Below are 17,576 nucleotides of genomic sequence, written 5' to 3' on the forward strand. Positions count from 1 at the left end.
TTTTATTTATCAGAGCCTTCTCTCTTTTTTTCTTAGTGAGTCTAGCTAACAGTTTGTTGATTTATCTTTTCAAAGAACCAGCTCTTAGATTCTTTGATCTCTTCTATTGTTTTTTTAGTCTCCGTTTCATTTATTTCTGCTCTGATTTTTATTATTTCCTTCCTTCTACTAAATTTGAGCTTCATTTGTTCTCCTTTTTCTAGTTCCTTTAGTGGTAAGTTTAGATTGTTTGAGATTTTTTTCATTTCTTGAGGGAGGTCTGTATTGCTATTAAACTTCCCTCTTAGTACAGCTTTTTCTGTATTCCATTGATTTTGATATGTCTTATTTTCATTTTAATTTATCTTCAGGTAATTTTTGATTTCTCCTTTGATTTCTTTGTTGACCCAATACTTGTACAGTATCATGTTGTTCAGTATCTATGTATTTATGACTTTTCCAGTCTTCTTCCTATAGTTGAGCTCTAGTTTCATTCCATTTTTATCAGAAGTAATGTTTGATATGATTTCAATTTTCTTAAATTTATTGAGACTTGTTTTGTGTCCCAACATATGGTCTATCCTTGAGAAAGTTCCATATGCACTCCAGAAGAACGTGTAGTCTGCTGCATTTGGATGGAATGTTCTGTACACATCTATCAAACCCATCTAGTCTAATGTTTCATTTAAGGCTGTTTCCTTGTTGTGTTCTGTCTGGATGATCTGTCCATTGATGTAAGTAGGGTGTTAAAGTCCTCTACTATTATTGTGTTGCTGTCAATTTCTACCTTTAGGTCTGTTAATAATTGTTTTATATATTTTTGTGCTCTTGTTTTAGGTGCATATATTAATTACTGTATATACTTCTTGATGAATCATCCTCTTTATTTTTGTATATTGTCTCTTATTACCTTTTTTTTGACTTTAGGTATATTTTGTCTGATATGAGCATAGCTACACTAGCTTTATTTTGGCTGCTATTTGTTTGGACACTGGCTTCCATCATTTCACTTTTAGCCTATGTTTGTCCTTAGAGCTGAGCTGAGTCTCCTGGAGGCAGCACATAGTTGGGTCTTGTTTTTAATCCATCCAGACTCTCTGTGCCTTTGATTGGCAAATTCAGTCCATTTACATTTAAGGTGATTATTGATGGGTGAGGACTTAATACTGCCATTTTATCTTTTGTCTTCTGGTTGCTCTAGATCATTATCATTTCTTTTTCCTTGTGTTTCTGTCTGCCATTTTGGCTTGGTGATTTTCTATGATATTTTTATCCGTTTCTTCTTTTTTATGCTTTGTGTCTCTGCTATATGTTTGTTTTGTGGTTATTCTGATTTTTGTGTTAAATGTCTCATAGATAAAATAGTCCCTTTTCTGCTGATAGCATCTTATCTTCATTTATATATATGAATTCCATCTTTTTCCTATTCCCCTTTTACGTTTCTGTTTCAAATTATCCTTTTTTTATGTTGTGAGTTTGCTGAGACAGCTGTAGTTATTTTTTTTGCTTTCCTTTTTTCTCCCTTTAACCTTTATGCTATAATAAAGTATTTAAAAACCTAATCAGATAAAGAGTTGTAATTTTCTAGTTCTATTTATCACCTTGCTCAAAGTTTTGTGTATTTTTACCATTTTGTTTCTGGAAGAACAACTCCTTTCAATATCTTTCATAAGGCAGATCTAGTATTGATGAACTCCCTCAGCTTTTATTTGTTTGGGAAAGTCTTTTATTCCTCCTTCATATCTGAATGATGTTTATTGGATAGAATATTCTTAGGTGACAGTTATTACCTTTCAGTATTTTGAGAATGCCATTGCATTCCCTCCTGGCCTGTAGGGTTTCTGTTGAGAAATCTGATGATAGCCTAATGGAGTCTCCTCTGTAGGTTACCATACTTTTCCCTGGCTGCCTTTAAAATTCTTTCTTTGTCATTGACTTTTGACAATTTAATATTACGAGTCTTGGAGAAGGTTTCTTTACATTAAAATAATTAGGTGTTCTCTTAGATTTATGGGCTTGTATATCCAGGTCCTTCCCAAAGTCTGGGAAGTTCTCAGCTATTATTTCTTTAAATTATCTCCCTGCTTCCTTTCTCCCTTCTTATCCTTCTGAGATAACCATTTTCCTAATGTTGTCCTTCGTAAAAGGGTTGAATAGCTCTTGTTGAATTTTTCATATCTGTTTCTCTTTCCTCTCTTCTAGACTTCTATCTTTGAGCTCACTAATTCTCTCTTTCCATATGGTCTGCTTTAATTTCAATGCTTTCTAATGAATTATTCACCTCATTTATTGAGTTATTCAGCTCCAGAATTTATGTTTCGTTCTTTTTTAGAACTTCAATCTATTTGGTAAAATATTCCTCGTGTCCATTAATTTTAGTCCTGAGCTCATTAAACTGCCTTTCTGAGTTTTCTTGTACCTTGTTGAGTTTCTTCATGACAGTTATTTTGAATTCTCTATCAGTTAGACAACAATATTCCATGCGTTTAGGTCTGATTTCTGAAGAACTTTCATTTTCATTTTGTGATTGTTCATTTTACTTGACAAATTGCTCCTCTTTCAATGCATTTAAAGTTAAATGACGTTAGAAATTAGAGTCCTTTCTTTTATTTTCCAGTAGGTGGCGCTGTGACACAAGTTTTTGGTTTCTCTACAGTGAGCTGCCTCTGGTTACAAATATTTGAAAGTTCGCACTTTTCAGCCTCCATCTTCTGTGTAAGAGGTATGGCTCTGTGCCTTCGTTGTTGCTTCTTGTGACTCTGAGCTCCTTGCAGCCTTGCTTCCGCCAGAGCCCCTGTAGTCACTGGGATGGTGGGCTCCTTCCTCCTGTCCCTAATCCCTTGAGACACAGGCTCTGGCCCTGGGGTGGGAGGGTGAGAGTTGTGGGGAGAAACCAGGGTCACACAGGCACCTCTACTGTGTCCAGTGTTGTAAGGTTTCTGGCCTCTGCCACAGCCAGTGGGGGGGTGTGGAGGTGTAGAATTTGTGGGCCCCTCAACAGCTGGAGGAATGGGGTTTCAGGCCCCACTGCCATGCCTGCCCAGTTACCTGTGGCCACAGGTACTGGAGTGGTCTGGAGGCTGGAGTCCTGTGCACCATTGCTAAGGTTTCTTAAGCTGTGGGCTCAGCTACCATGGTCAGAGGGCTGGGATGGCAGGTACCAACTCCTCTGTTCCTTTAGTTCTGCCTCTTCTATGTGTTCCAGTCCACTCACCTTTAAATGCACAGATGTGTAGAATCCTCCTACATCCTTTTGTCTTGGGTGGAGGTACCTTTGTTGAGTTGTGGGTATTTTATTGGTTATAGATTGAAGAGGAGAGAAAAAGGTAGCTTTTCTCCCCACCATGCTTCTGATAACACTCCATTTGTGTTTGTTTCAAGTTATTTATGTATTTATTTATTTATTTTATTTTTTTATCTTTGGCTGCATTGGGTCTTGGTTGCTGCATGCGGGCTTTCTCTAGCTGTGGCGAGCAGGGGCCATTCTTCGTTATAGTGCACAGGCTTCTCATTGCAGTGGTTTCTCTTGTTGTGGATCATGGGCTCTAGGCTCACAGGCTTCAGTAGTTGTGGCATGCCGGCTCAGCAGTTGTGGCTTGCGGGCTCCAGAGAGCGAGCTCTGTAGTTGTGGCACACAGGCTTAGTTGCTCTGTGGCATGTGTGATCTTCCCGGAACAGGGATCAAACCCCATGTCCCCTGCATTGGAAGGTGGATTTTTAACCACTGTGCCACCAAGGAATCCCCCTCAAGTTATTTTTGATAACCCTTTTGATTTCTTCTTTGACCCAGTGTTATGGTATGGAACCACAAACACACCAAATAGTCAAACCAATCTTGAGAAAAGAGAACAAAGATGGAGGCACCACACTTCTTGATTTCAAACTACATTACAAAGTTATGGTAACTAAAACAGTATGGTACTGGCATAAAAAAAGGCACATAGACCAATGCAACTGAATAAAAAAACCAGAAATAAACCCACACATATATGGTCAAATGATCTTTGAGAAGGACACCAAGAACACGCAATGGGAAAGGCATAGTCCTTTCAAGAAATGATGGTAGGAAAACTGGATGTCCACATGCAAAAGAATGAAACTGGGCCCCTGCCTTATAGCACTCACAAAAATTAATTCAAAATAAATTAAAGATTTAAACGTAGAACTCAAAACCATAAAACTCCTAGAAGAAAACAGGGAAAAAGTTTCGTGACACTGGTCTTGTCAATGATTTCATGGACATGACACCAAAAGTACAGGCTAAAAAAAGCAAAAGTAAACAAGTGGGACTGTATCGAGCTAAAAGGCTTCTGCATAACAAAGCAAACATTAAAAAAAAAAAAGAAAGAAAAGGCAACCTACAGAATGGGAGAAAATATTTGCAAACTATGTATCTGGTAAGGGTTTAATATCCAAAAATATATAAAGAACACTTACAACTATATATATATATATATATATATATATATATATATATATACACACACATATAGCACAATTTAAAAATGGGCAAAGGACCGGAATAGACATTATTTCAAAAAGACATACAAACAATCCATAGATACATGAAAAGGTGCTCAACACCACACGTCATTAGAAAAATGCAAATCAAAACCATAATGAGATATTACTTAACACCAGTTAGAGTGTCTACTATCAAAAAGACAAGAGATAATAAATATTCACAATGATGTGGAGAAAAGGGAGCCCTGTACACTGCTGTTAAGAATGTAAATTGGTACAGCCATTATGGAAAACAATAGTTCCTCAAAAATTAAAAATAGAACTACCGTATGATCCAGCAATCCTTCTATGTATATATCTGAAAGAAAGAGAGTCAGTATCTTGAATTGATACCTGCACTCTTATGTTCATTGCTGCATTACTTACTATAGCCAAGGTATAGAAATAACCTAAGTGTTCCTCAGTGGGAGAATGGGTAAAGAAAACATGGTATATCTATATATAACGAAATACTATTCAGCCATTAAAAAAAGAAATACTGCCATCTGTGATGACATGAATGAAACTGGAGGACATTATACTAATTGAAATAAGCCATACAAACAGAGACAAAACTGTATGATCCCACTTATATGTGGAATCTTAAAAAAAAAAATGGAGCTCGTAGAACCAGATAGTAGAATGATGGTTGTCAGGGTCTGGGGGTGCTGGGGGAAACGAGAAGGTATAACACTTTCAGTTATAAGATGAATAAATTCTAGGGCTGTAGTGTATTGCATAGTGTCTATAGTTAATAATACTGTACTGTATACTTGAAATTTGCTGAAAGTCTTTTTTTTTTCTTAAGAGAGTAAGTCTTAATCATTTTACCACACTCACAAAAGAAAATAGTTAACTATATTAGGTGACAGATATGTTAATTAACTTAATTGTGGTAATTATTCCATTGTTTAAGGATCAACACAATTCTACTCTGTTCCATGTACCCAACACTTTGTTACTGCTGGCTCAGTTTGAGAGTGGTGATTTCATTCAAGATGCAGTGGGGTCCAAAGCCTTAGTTCACATGAACCTGTATAGTCCCTCAAAATATGGGCCAGATGTCATCTAGGGATTGCCTGCCCCTTGAGAGCTAGAAAGACTTGATAATATTCCCATCCCCACTTACTTTGGAAACCCAAAGCCGTCAAGATTTCTGTTGATGGATGGTAGGGAGGGAATGAGTTTATGTCCCCATGGTCATCTCACAATGTTTTACTGGCTTCTCTAACTCTTTTCCCTCATCAGTTCCTAATTTTATGTCCTTTCCTAGAAAAAAAAATCTCCTTCTTTCTAGTACAGACCTAGAAAACCACATTTACACTCTTGGGGTCTTGTCTCAGAATCTCACTCTGTCAGTGGTTTTTCAAGATATCTTCTTAAAGAGGAAGATTTTATCTATGAGATAATTCAGATGCCAGATACTAAAATAATATATTTTCACCTTCTAATAACTGTCTTATTACTCAACTTCTATGATTTGGGAATTTGTTTCTTAGCTGTAAAGTGGCTCCATGGAAGGCAGGCCTGTTCAAGTACCTTAAATATCATCTTTTTCAGTATCCTGAGACATGTAGAGGAGAATGTCTTTCCCAAGATCACACTGCTATTTAGTATCAGAGCCATACTGTAGCTAAGAGCCTCTGAATTCTCATTCCAGTGTCCTTATCACTCCACACTGCACTGATATTCCAAATAAATGCAATCATTATATAGGTAACCTATTGAAAGAATTTTCTCATTTAATCAAATGTGAAACATTCAAATTACTTAACGAGAAGATTTTAAATTTTTATTTTCCTTTGAATATTGAAATTGATAGTAACCACTCCTGGACCAGATATTCTTTGTGACTTTACATTAGAAAAGCAATTACATATTCTTACAATTTATTGCTCTTTCAAATATGCCATATAGTTCAAAATATCATGTAGTAATACAATTACTAAATTAATCACTGCTGCGAAGTCAATTTTTATTTATTTACAATTTTAACTCAGACTATAGGCAAATTTAATTTTATAAAATTTAAAAATTAGAGATGTTTAAGTAGAGAGAATTGAAGTAATTAAATGAAATTGACTTGTATCTACTCAATTTATACAAATGCCTTATTTATTTATTTTTTTTCTAGTCAATATAAGGTTTTATTGGGATAATAAGTAAAACTTGTTGCACATTCATTGTGGCAGGCACTATGCCCTATATATTATGCTGTTTCTGTAACTTCTCTATGAGTTAGCTGTTATTTACAATTATTAGCTAGGAACATGAAGGTGCATGTGGAAAGTAAATTGCCCACAGACACACACTAAAGTAGTAGGAATTGAATTCATACCCAAATCTATCTCACACTAACACCCACATTTTTACAGATGTGAAAATTGATTCTTTATTCACAATTATCAATATTATTTTACTATCTATATCTATATGTATGTAGATTATTTTTCAGAGGTTGCATGCTAATATCTAATGAAGAACTATACTTTTTCAATTACTCACTCATCAGTTAATTCATTTAAAGCCTATTTTATGTCAGACAGCACGTTTGGTGCTAAAGGTTTAATATATGCTTAGATGTAAATAAGTATTTGAATAATTATGAAGATTTTCCCTCCTAACATTTTATTAGCTTTTCTCAAATTACATATTTATTAAAATAGATAAAATACTATTAATGCAATAATAAATTTTGAAAATATTTTTCTAAGCTGTTTGAGATATTTTCCCCCTTGGAATCCTTGCCAGTTCCTCATTTAAATTTTTTCCTCCAAAATCTCTGGAATAATGAGAATGCAGCTTTGCCTGACCTGTAAATGGACTCACTTTCCCAATTATATTGAACATATTTTCTTAGCTTTTTTGACTGTCCATAACATAATCGTTCATACTCATACAGTATTCATCTTTAAGCAACAAAATCTAGGACAGGATTTTGATAAGAAGGCTATCAAAAGCCTTTTGGAAGGCTTAGGAAGGATATCAAAAAGGATAGGAAGGCTTTTGATAGGAAGGCTCACCCTAATTGGAAATATGTCAGCATTTTTTCTAGGTTACATGTAATGATGGACTTGATTGCATAAGAGTAGGGACATACCTGACCTAGCAGCATGTAAAGCATTCGCATAACACAGATGATTTAACTCTATGAATATACAATACTCCCAACAAAAATCTTTTTTCTTCTCAAACTAAACCTGCCATTTTTAAAGTTTAAAACATATATTAAAATCCAGATTTGACTTTAATAATCTAACAAGGATGAACTAAATGATATAAACCTGTTCCAAAATCTAATATGACTTCAATCTAATTTGGTGGAAGATAGAAGATCAAGAGCAACAGACACCTTCTTGGACATACTTTAATTTGTACCTAAACTAGGAGATTTCAGAGAAATCCTTGGTTTTGGGAACGGTATAGACCTATACAAGGGAATCCATATTGGCCTGTGCACCTACTTCTATTTCAAGGACAAGATGATGTAAGGTATTACCTGAGACATGTGAGAGAAAGGGAGAATACAAAATCCTTATAAGGATAATTCTAACATACCTTGAAACATTAATGTCACCACTTTATGGTATGTATGGAAAAAGAAGAGTTGTTTTACCTGTATCCCTGGGTGACCCACTATATACTCATCCTCAGTGTCTCTAACTCTGTGGTAAGCTACTACTCATGTTCTTTCTTGTCATCTTCCAGAATTCTTTCAAAGAATGCTGCTCCTTCCTCTTAAGTGGCAAGAAAGGGGACTGGCCTTACTTGCATTTGCCTGCCCTGAACCTTTATCCTCCTGTGTATATGTCAATCATCACTGGAGGCTGGGAGAGATTAGAGACAAACATAGCCTGGACACAGGTCATTGCCAAAGATTAAGCCCATCTTCAAGTCTACCCTTCTCTAGGAGTGCCTATTTCTTCATAGTGCAGATTCTGTAACACTCATTATCCAACTCTGCCTGCCATGTTGGTCAAGCTGTACAACATATGTGTTCCCATATTTCCAAAGTGAAGTGGGACACAGATTCCCCAGGATTTTCCAAAGTCTGTTTAACACTGTGGGGAGACTACATCAGGATTGCCTAGGTTTTAACCTGAGATGGATCAGGCAAATTAGTTTATGCTTGTGGCTTCAGAAATAGGAAATAGGAAAAAAAATTCAGAAAAAACTTGTATTTATATCTTTAAAAAGAAAAACATTGAAATATTCTAATTCAAAACTCAGAACTTTGTTAGAATTTCTTTCATTTATAGAAAATATAGAATTTTGTTTCTTTTTAAAAATTATTATTACAAAAGAGTGTGGATTCCAAATGGTTTCAGTAGTTAGTGACTCTAAAAGTTTGAAACTAGCACTGGCTTTGGCATTTGAGTGACCATTGATATTTAGAAATGAATGTGAAATGAAAAGTAAAGTTTCTTTTATTTTCTCTAGGAGATATCTATTATGAAAGTCTGTCTCTCTGTCTCTCTCTCTCTCTATGTTATAGATATTATGCCTTGATTTCCAAATTTATAAGATTATAATTTAGTACTATAATGCATCCCTCATATATGCACATTTTCTGTTTCCCATCTTCCCCATATGGTTTTATTAATTAAATCCAAATTTACTGTTGTTAATATTATGTCTATGTAAACATTTTTCATTCTGAGCCAAGCATTATGACATTTTATTTCCTTTCTTAGATAAGAGTTTTTACTTTTCTAAAAGTTATTTATTTTTTTTATTTGCTTGGCATTCTTCAAATATCTACTTATGTCTTCCCAAACTTCCAACAACTCTCTAAAATGCTTTTCAATAAAATGATTCACAAGGTCAAACCCTTCAACTTTATTTTATTTTATTTTTCTAAAAAGACCTTTCTCACAAATTCCACCAATGAACTAACCTCATATTTACTGGTTTATCCATAGCCTGCTGGAGCCCTAATCTCCTGGGACTTTTTTTGTTATTATATTGAGAATTCCCTTAGCCTCTCTTCTGTATAGGATTCTATTTCAGAAATCTTAATTTCCTCTTTCTGGGTTTAATTCCTCCTTTCTGTGAAAAAAGGTATATGGGAGTTAGATATTTTTAGGTTTTTGCATGTGATAAGTATCTATTCTCCCCCACAAATCATGGCTGATGGTATGGCTGGCTACAAAATTCTAAGTTGGAAATCATTTTCCTCAGGATTTTAAAGAATTTTTCTACTGTGCTCAAGCTTTCAAGGTTACTGTTAGTAAGTTTTCTAAAGTAGGTAACATTAATTTAGGAATTCCTATATACCATGTTCTATATTAGCCTATTTATTCCTCATAACAAAGTTATGAAAAAGTAATATTATCCATAATGATAGTTGAGGAAATTGAGGTCGAAAGAAATTGAAAAGCTCGTCTCAGGTTACTTAGCAAATAAATTTTACAGTCAAAATCTGAATCTACACTCTATTGACTCTCTTGTACTGGCACTCTGGTGCTAATCTAATTTTGATCCACCATATGTAAACATAGTCATTCTCCTTCTCTGGAAGTTAGCATCACTTTTTCCCCTTCGATTTTCTGAAATATTACAATATGCATTGCTTTTAACATTTCCAATTTTAATCTGTATACTCATATCCTTGATCTCATAATTGCCTCTTTCCTGTTTTCCATATAGTCTCTTCAAAAAATCTTTATAATTTGATGTTTAAATTCTGGGAATAATCCTCTAATTTTTTAACCTATTCTATTTTATTTTTTGTCTCTTGCCATTTTCCTCTATTTTCTGGAAGGTTTCCTCAATTTTACATTTCAACTTTTCTATTGAATATTTATTGCAGTTAGCACATTTTATTTTCAGGAATCCAATTCATGTGTATAAATCTATTTCCATTCTTTTTTATGTGTCCTATAACATTCTAGAATTTTTATAGTATCAATTTCCACCTTTGTTAGGTTTATTCTTAGGTACCTTATAGTTTTGCTGTTGTTGTAAATTATGTTTTTTAAATTACTTTTTCTAATTATGTTTGGTTTTCAAGAATGCCATTGATTTTGTACTGCTGTTTTTTATTTATCTTCATTTTCTTCTTTTACAATTACTTAGCATGGGCCATATATAGTTTCCTTCTTGATTATTAATCATTTTATTATTAATAAGTCTCTTAATCCAACAAAAGCTTTGTATGTCTATGCTGGGGTTTGGCGGCTGTGTGAATTGGGACAGCTTCATTTTGTGTATATTGTCTCAGAACATTTTTTCATCAATCCATCTGCTCTAAGATCATTTATTTTCTTTGTAGTACCTTTGTCTGTTTCTCAACATCTTTTCAGAATGAGCAGAAAATCTATATGGCTCCTTATGAAACTTATTATGTTATAGATTTCCTTTATGGTATTAGAGAGTGTATTTTATTCCCCCAAGCTAACACTTAGAATTGGATTATCAAATCAGACAAAAGTGAATCAGAGATCCTATTCCAGCATCAAACTTTTATAATAATTTCAAGGATATAGTCAATCAAGATGTTCAGACAAAACAGAGAAAGGCCTGAGATATCAACAGCAGCTCCTCAGGTCCCATTTTCCTGCATTGGTCATTAGTATCTGGCTCAGAACAATAGATCAGGTTTCTAAATAAGGTTAATGGGGTTACCTCAGAAAACAAGAGCAGTTAAGGTATAAAACATTTCCATTTATGTCTCAGAGAATTGTATAACTTACAAGAAATACACCATACTGCATAGATTCTAGGTTATATTTATTATAGGTAAGTCTGAGCCAGGAACACTCTATAAAGGGCATTTCAGAGATAAAATTTGTTCCCCCAGCAAATATCAGTAGTCCCTTTTCGCAGAAGTCCAGCTGACAAGGAGATTAGACCAGGTCACCTACCTTCTATTCTTTCTCTCAGGGCATCTGATGGTAAACAGAGTGAATAGATTGCAGGTTAACTGCTTTAGTTACTTCTTTATACTCCCAAAAGGATTCTGTACAACTATCAAGCTGATCATCAAATATGTTCCTTGCTAATACTTGCAACTCTTACTAACTTCTTCCAGAAAGTATTGGTTTTCGTTGTGACTTTTAGAGTTTGTGTATAGTTCCAAGGCTCACCACATCCTGGTAGCTCTCTGTTCAAATAAACAAGTCTTTGATTAGATCTTTAAGGTCAGAGACCTCTGTATTTCTAAGAGGTTTGGCCATGCTCAAAGTCTGTTGGTATTATTTCCTCTCTAGAAGAGTCCAAATTCCACTCTGTTGAATTTTCATGCTGGTCCTTATTGTTTATTATTTGGGCTGACAATCTCACAGTTTTATTAGAGATGAAGGGGATTATTCCCTATAGTTTTTGTTCTTGTTATTTTCTCTTTTCATTAAGGAGGAGGTTGGAATGGAGATAACTTTGCTGTGTAATCTTCAAACATAAGAAAATGAAACTTTTTTTAAAGACCTTCTTCTGCTATAACTAATATGTCTGTGATTTGAAGAAGTTTCCTAAAACAAGATTTACTTCAAACTCATGTGCTTGATTTTTTTGTGAAAGAATCAGTTTTATAAATTCTAGAATTAACGAGGATCCTATATAAACTTTAAAAATACACAAAAAGTTTTTGAAAAGCAAATGGTTAAATTTTGTGATAATTGCTTTTGGATTCTGAAAGTATATAATTGATACTGGTGAATATAAGAGTAAATAAAAGAAAAACAGAACTAAAATTTAGACTCACTTTCAACTACTTTAAATCAGTACCTAGAGTGTCAAATTTTATCTGCAGCAATAAAGAATTTAATTAATTTAAAAAATACATTGAAATTATACTCTATGGTGCTTCTTTTTTCTATATTTTGGATTAGCCTTTTATATTTTGAATTAATAAGAGAATCAGATGCAAAATTCCTGACAGTATAGGGAATTATTGACCAGTTTCCACTAAATGATAGGTCAAAAGAGTAAAGGCCACACCTTATCTTTTTACCTCTCGTACTTTAGCATTTTATCTTGCTCATAATAGTTAGTTTTCAAGTGGGTGTGCCCTTTACTTCTATCAATAATGTGATGAAAATATTTAAACAATATTCTTTTATTGCCACTTTTCCAATTAATTAGTATATGTCAATAAAAATGTTGGCACTTTTTTCATAAGCACCATCTCATTTATTTCTAATGTCTCTAAAGATTCTTTTCAATGAGTTAAAAGAGCACAAAATATTCTCTACTGGAAGGGGAATAGCAAATCTTCAGCAAAATAACACTTATCAAAAAAAAAAGATATATCTCTCATCAAAAAATCTACAAACAATAAATGCTAGAGAGGGTGTGGAGAAAAGGGAACCCTCTTGCACTGTGGGTGGGAATGTAAATTGATACAGCCACTGTGGAGAACAGTACGGAGGTTCCTTAAAAAACTAAAATTCGAACTAACATATGAGCCAGCAATCCCACTACTGGGCATATACGCTGACAAAACCATAATTCAAAAAGAGTCATGTACCACAATGTTCATTTCAGCTCTGTTTACAATAGCCAGGACATGGAAGCAACCTAAGTGTCCATCAACAGATGAATGGATAAAGATGTGGCACATATATACAATGGAATATTACTCAGACATAAAAAGAAATGAAACTGAACTATTTGTAGTGAGGTGGATGGACCTAGAGTCTGTCATATAGAGTGAAGTAAGTCAGAAAGAGAAAAACAAATACCATATGCTAACACATATACATGGAATCTAAAAAAAAAAAAAAAAAAAAAGGTTCTGAAGAACCTAGGGGCAGGACAGGAATAAAGATGCAGATGTAGAGAATGGACTTGAGGACATGGGGAGGAGGAAGGGTAAACTGGGATGAAGTGAGAGAGTAGCATTGACATATATACACTACCAAATGTAAAACAGATAACTAGTAGGAAGCAGCTGCATAGCACAGGGAGATCAGCTCAGTGCTTTGTGACCACCTAGAGGGGTGGGATAGGGAGGTTGGGAGGGAGTCACAAGAGGGAGGGGATATGGGGATACATGTATACACGTGGCTGATTCACTTTGTTGTTCAGCGGAGACTGGAACAACAATGTGGGGCAATTATACTCCAATAAAGATGTTTAAAAAAAAAAGATATGTCTCAGTCAAATTAAATTACAGAGAGTATTGACATTGATAGAATAAAAATTCCTAAGATAGAACTGGGTAGAATTCCTAAAGTAACACCCAATTCTTACAAAATCTACCACTAGGAAACAGAGGTTTCATTATATATCGCATTGTAACTGCACCAAGGAATCTTCTTTAGCAAAGTCCCAACATCCCTCTTCAATTTCAGTATGACATTTTATTCTGAAGTTAATAGATAATAATATGTACAACCATAGAATATCAGCTAAATCAAGACACTAAATATAGACAGGGTAATACTGTAGCTTCTGTTCTATTAGAACATAAGAACAGGACCCAAATCTGACCAGGTATAAGATCTTTAGACTCATTCAGTCCAGTACTGCATGGCAGAGCAAGCCTCTCAGAGACAGTGTTGTACCAGAAAAACCTTCCTGACTTAGTTTTCCTCCCTCTCAGAATCAATTTGGTTAAGAGAGGAAACCAAAGCCATACAACATCATCATGTGAAAGCCATTGGAAAGAGAATGAAAAAAAGAATATTTAGAATGTAGGAGAAGATTCCTGTGAGCTCCAGATAATTAATTATTATAGACTGCATAATTTGTTTCTTTTAGATTTTAACTTATTAAACATGAAAGGGCCTTTATATTGTGAAAAGCACCCAAGTGTTATGACTTTGTATGGGAATCATCATTAAATCAGCTACCCCTAACTGTTAGAAACACCCTATGTAAGAAATACAGACATGTATTAGAGATACATAGCCGGGCAAGTGGTGTTAATGGCAACAAACATGTTTTTCAATATGCTTTTCTGAGTTCTTAGAAATGCCTTTGACAAAAAGGTTAATGAAAATCTTCTAAAACACAACAAAATGTTGATTGTAATGATATTATTATTAGTTAAGTATATGTGTTTTTTATGCCTTTCTGAGTTTTTCAAGTTGATTACTTATAAGAGCTTTAACCAAAAATTAATGAATTATGAGAAGTTATAGATTACATATATATAAGAACAGAAACACCTTTTATTTCTCTGTGTGTATATATTTAATTCAAACTTTATAATTTAGATTCAGCATGAATCGCAATAAATGGATCTTCAGCAGAGTTACTAATAGAAAAGTTAGCATTGCCATCACCGGAAACATAGATTTTAATTCCTGTACAATAGTTACCAATTTTATCTCCAGAAATGACATCACAATATGTACCAGCAGGAAGACCAGTTTGCAAAGTTGAAGATAATGCCCTGTAAAATAAAATTTAAGATTTCACCACAATTAAAAGCAAGAATACAGACTATCTCTAAAACAAAGAGTTTAACTTTGTGCTGTAGAAATCTAAGCAGTCAAGGTCTCAATGAAAATAAAATCCAAATACAAAGGCCTCTCCAGTGGCTGTAAGTAGTTTTCTTAGGGCCAACAATATTCATATACAAGAGAAGACTTAGGCGTAACCTAGTCAAGAGTAAATATTATTAAAAAAATAATAATAAGGTTGAAGAGTATCAGTGAAGATTTGGTTGAATTGGCTCCTTTAGAGAAAATTGATTCCTGTGGTAAACACACCCATTTAAAATTTGTCTTCATCTGAACTTAAGAAAATACTGATTACTGTCAAGAATTTAAATATGATTATTTCTTCAAAAACCTCTTTTTTTTCAAGAGGGTCAAATAAATTTGGGCTGGAGATAAAAATAATCTCGCATTTCTATGAAGAAGTATATGGTTTTAAAATACAAATCTGTCCCAGAAATTTATTTTGATTCTCCCATCTACAAAAGACAGAAATTAAAGGACTGGCAATGGAGTCTTGGGGAAGAAAGAGATACACTTGATTTATTTTTTGTCAGTAAAATATAATTTGTGCTAGAGTGAGCTAAGCATGAGTGGAAGTTAGCCTTTGGCAAAGGCATTTCAACTGCTTGCAAAGAGGTCTTCTCAGCTATAGTTCTCTGTGTGAGGGAATCAGTATACTTGAGACAGAGAATATTAAGTGTCACAAATGAAAAGCCAGTAATGAGATGTTTCAGAACTAAAACTAAAAAATCTCCTGACGTCAATCAATGACCATAACATATATATTCTTCATATATATATATGCTTTAAAAAGTATTATTTGCCACAGAAAGACAGGACAGTGAAAAACAGAAGACCAAAGAACTAGATACCAGGGTAGGTGAAAAAAAAGAGACAGAAAAAAAGATATTTCCATCCTGAGGCAGTATTTTTCCATTATTTATTTTAAAAGTCCTAGAAGACAGTCTTCTAGGGATTCCACAACCTTTATATTATGTGAATTTTATGTGAGATGTATATGTTAGCATATATATGTGCATATCTTCCCATGATATGCACAAGTATACAAAAAATAACTCTACTTAGAAGAGAAAGCCCTTATAAAGAGAGGAGATCAAAATAATAAGAGTCATCATCATTTTTCTGCTGATCACTAAGTTTTCTTAATCTGCTGACTAAAGGATTTTTCAGATATGAAAGAAGTAAATGAACAGGAAAAGAATAAATCAAGAACATGTTGGTACAAAATATTATTTCTAATTGATGTCTGCTTACCAGTCATCATTGTTAAAGACAATGAATCCTCTGTTTCCTCTTCCAAAAGCTACTTGGTTGCTACCATTATCCCACCAGTTTGTAAAAGGTTGGCCATCAACTACATTGCGGAACACAACCATGTTCCTAAACACAAAATAGCATAGGAAATGCTGATGAATATGTCAACAGTTTAAAACAAAATGTTAAGAAACTGTATTATTAGAGGATATCTCTAAATAAGTATTCCTACCTTATTTGACGCCATCGATGTTCACAGACCCAGTCATTGCCACAAGTAGTATCTGGATTAATAGTAACTTCTTTAATGACTCCATTATTATTTGGTGGCCCAATCCAATTATTAACATCCTCAATTAACAAAAAAATATTAATACATTTTAAAAGCTCACATTATTAACATTACATGTGCCCTTATTCAGTCCACCAAACCCAATCTGTCCCTTATGTGTCTCTGTAGTGTCTTCATTGAGAATTCAACTTGTTCCATATTTTTACTGAATTTATCTTCCCCCTAACTTCCCATTCCCTAGTGCCATATTTCAAACAAGGCTATGATTCTCTTACCCTCTCATTTTCTTTGCAAGGAATTGCAATGACTTCTTAATATCACTCTAGGTAGTGCAATGTCACTGAAATGGCAAGGCCTTTAGTGTCAGAAACAGCAGGACTAAAAGATAGGCTCTATTAGTACTAGCTACAAAAAACTTAGTTAATATACAAAACTTCGGTGCCTGATTTTCCTCTTCAGTAAAGTGAAGATATTACTTAGTGACTATAAAAATTAAATGAGGTATGTAAAAATGCTTTCCACATGATAATTGATAAATAAATATTAGTTTCTTTCATTCTTCTTAGTTAAATAAATGTACTAATCAAAGCATCACAATATCCCTTAATAAATTGACCAAATTTTTAATATTGTGGTTTCTGATTGGTACTTTCAAAGATAATCATAGGATAAAACAGATTATGTCTAGGAAGTTTATCAAGGTCTGTCTTAAATCCTGTTGTATGATGAATAGTGGACAAAACTAAGAGTTGTTAGCATGCACAAGTCCTGGAGAAGTCTTGGAAATGTTATGGGAAAAGGGGAAATGGACATACGCCATGACTCCAGCCATCAGAAATAAGACCAGTTAGTGGGAATTACAAGAAATTGACTCAATATAAAGGGACATCTTCTAAATATTAAGCCTATCTAACAATAGAATGAGTTGCTGTACAAAGTAGTGGACTTCTCAATTTGAAAATAATCTACTACAAACTAGATAAATATCTATCTGGTTTGCACTGAAGAGAATTTTCTACTTCAGGTATGAAGTTGCTATATGATGTTGCATTTGAAATCTTCAGTTTGAAAACTGTCCACTAACTTTCTAAATATATTCTTTAATAATCTTATTTCTCAGTCTTTTTTAAATTATTACT

General features: G+C 33.9%; 1 protein-coding gene across 25 annotated transcripts in view; it reads right to left on the minus strand.

Moving 5' to 3' along the window:
- The window catches only part of LOC101288524 (pancreatic alpha-amylase), an 80,746-nt gene that overhangs the window by 56,752 nt on the left and 6,418 nt on the right, over positions 1-17,576 (minus strand). For 21 of the 25 annotated variants that reach the window (XR_007476733.1, XR_007476738.1, XR_007476713.1 and 18 more), the window contains exons 8-10: positions 16,378-16,496; positions 16,146-16,271; positions 14,748-14,821 (exon numbers count right to left, since the gene is read on the minus strand). Coding sequence is in view for 12 of the 25 variants with exons in the window: in XM_033434066.2 (XP_033289957.1) it covers positions 14,748-14,821; positions 16,146-16,271; positions 16,378-16,496 (319 nt within the window). In the remaining 13 variants the exon portion in view is untranslated. Of the gene's footprint in view, positions 1-9,502; positions 9,532-11,325; positions 11,373-13,822; positions 14,020-14,574; positions 14,822-16,145; positions 16,272-16,377; positions 16,497-17,576 lie in introns of those variants that run through there. The other 4 variants (XM_033434085.2, XM_049708454.1, XM_049708427.1 and 1 more) reach the window with 4 other exon arrangements.

Source organism: Orcinus orca, chromosome 1, assembly GCF_937001465.1.
Source record: "Orcinus orca chromosome 1, mOrcOrc1.1, whole genome shotgun sequence".
NCBI lineage: Eukaryota > Metazoa > Chordata > Mammalia > Artiodactyla > Delphinidae > Orcinus > Orcinus orca.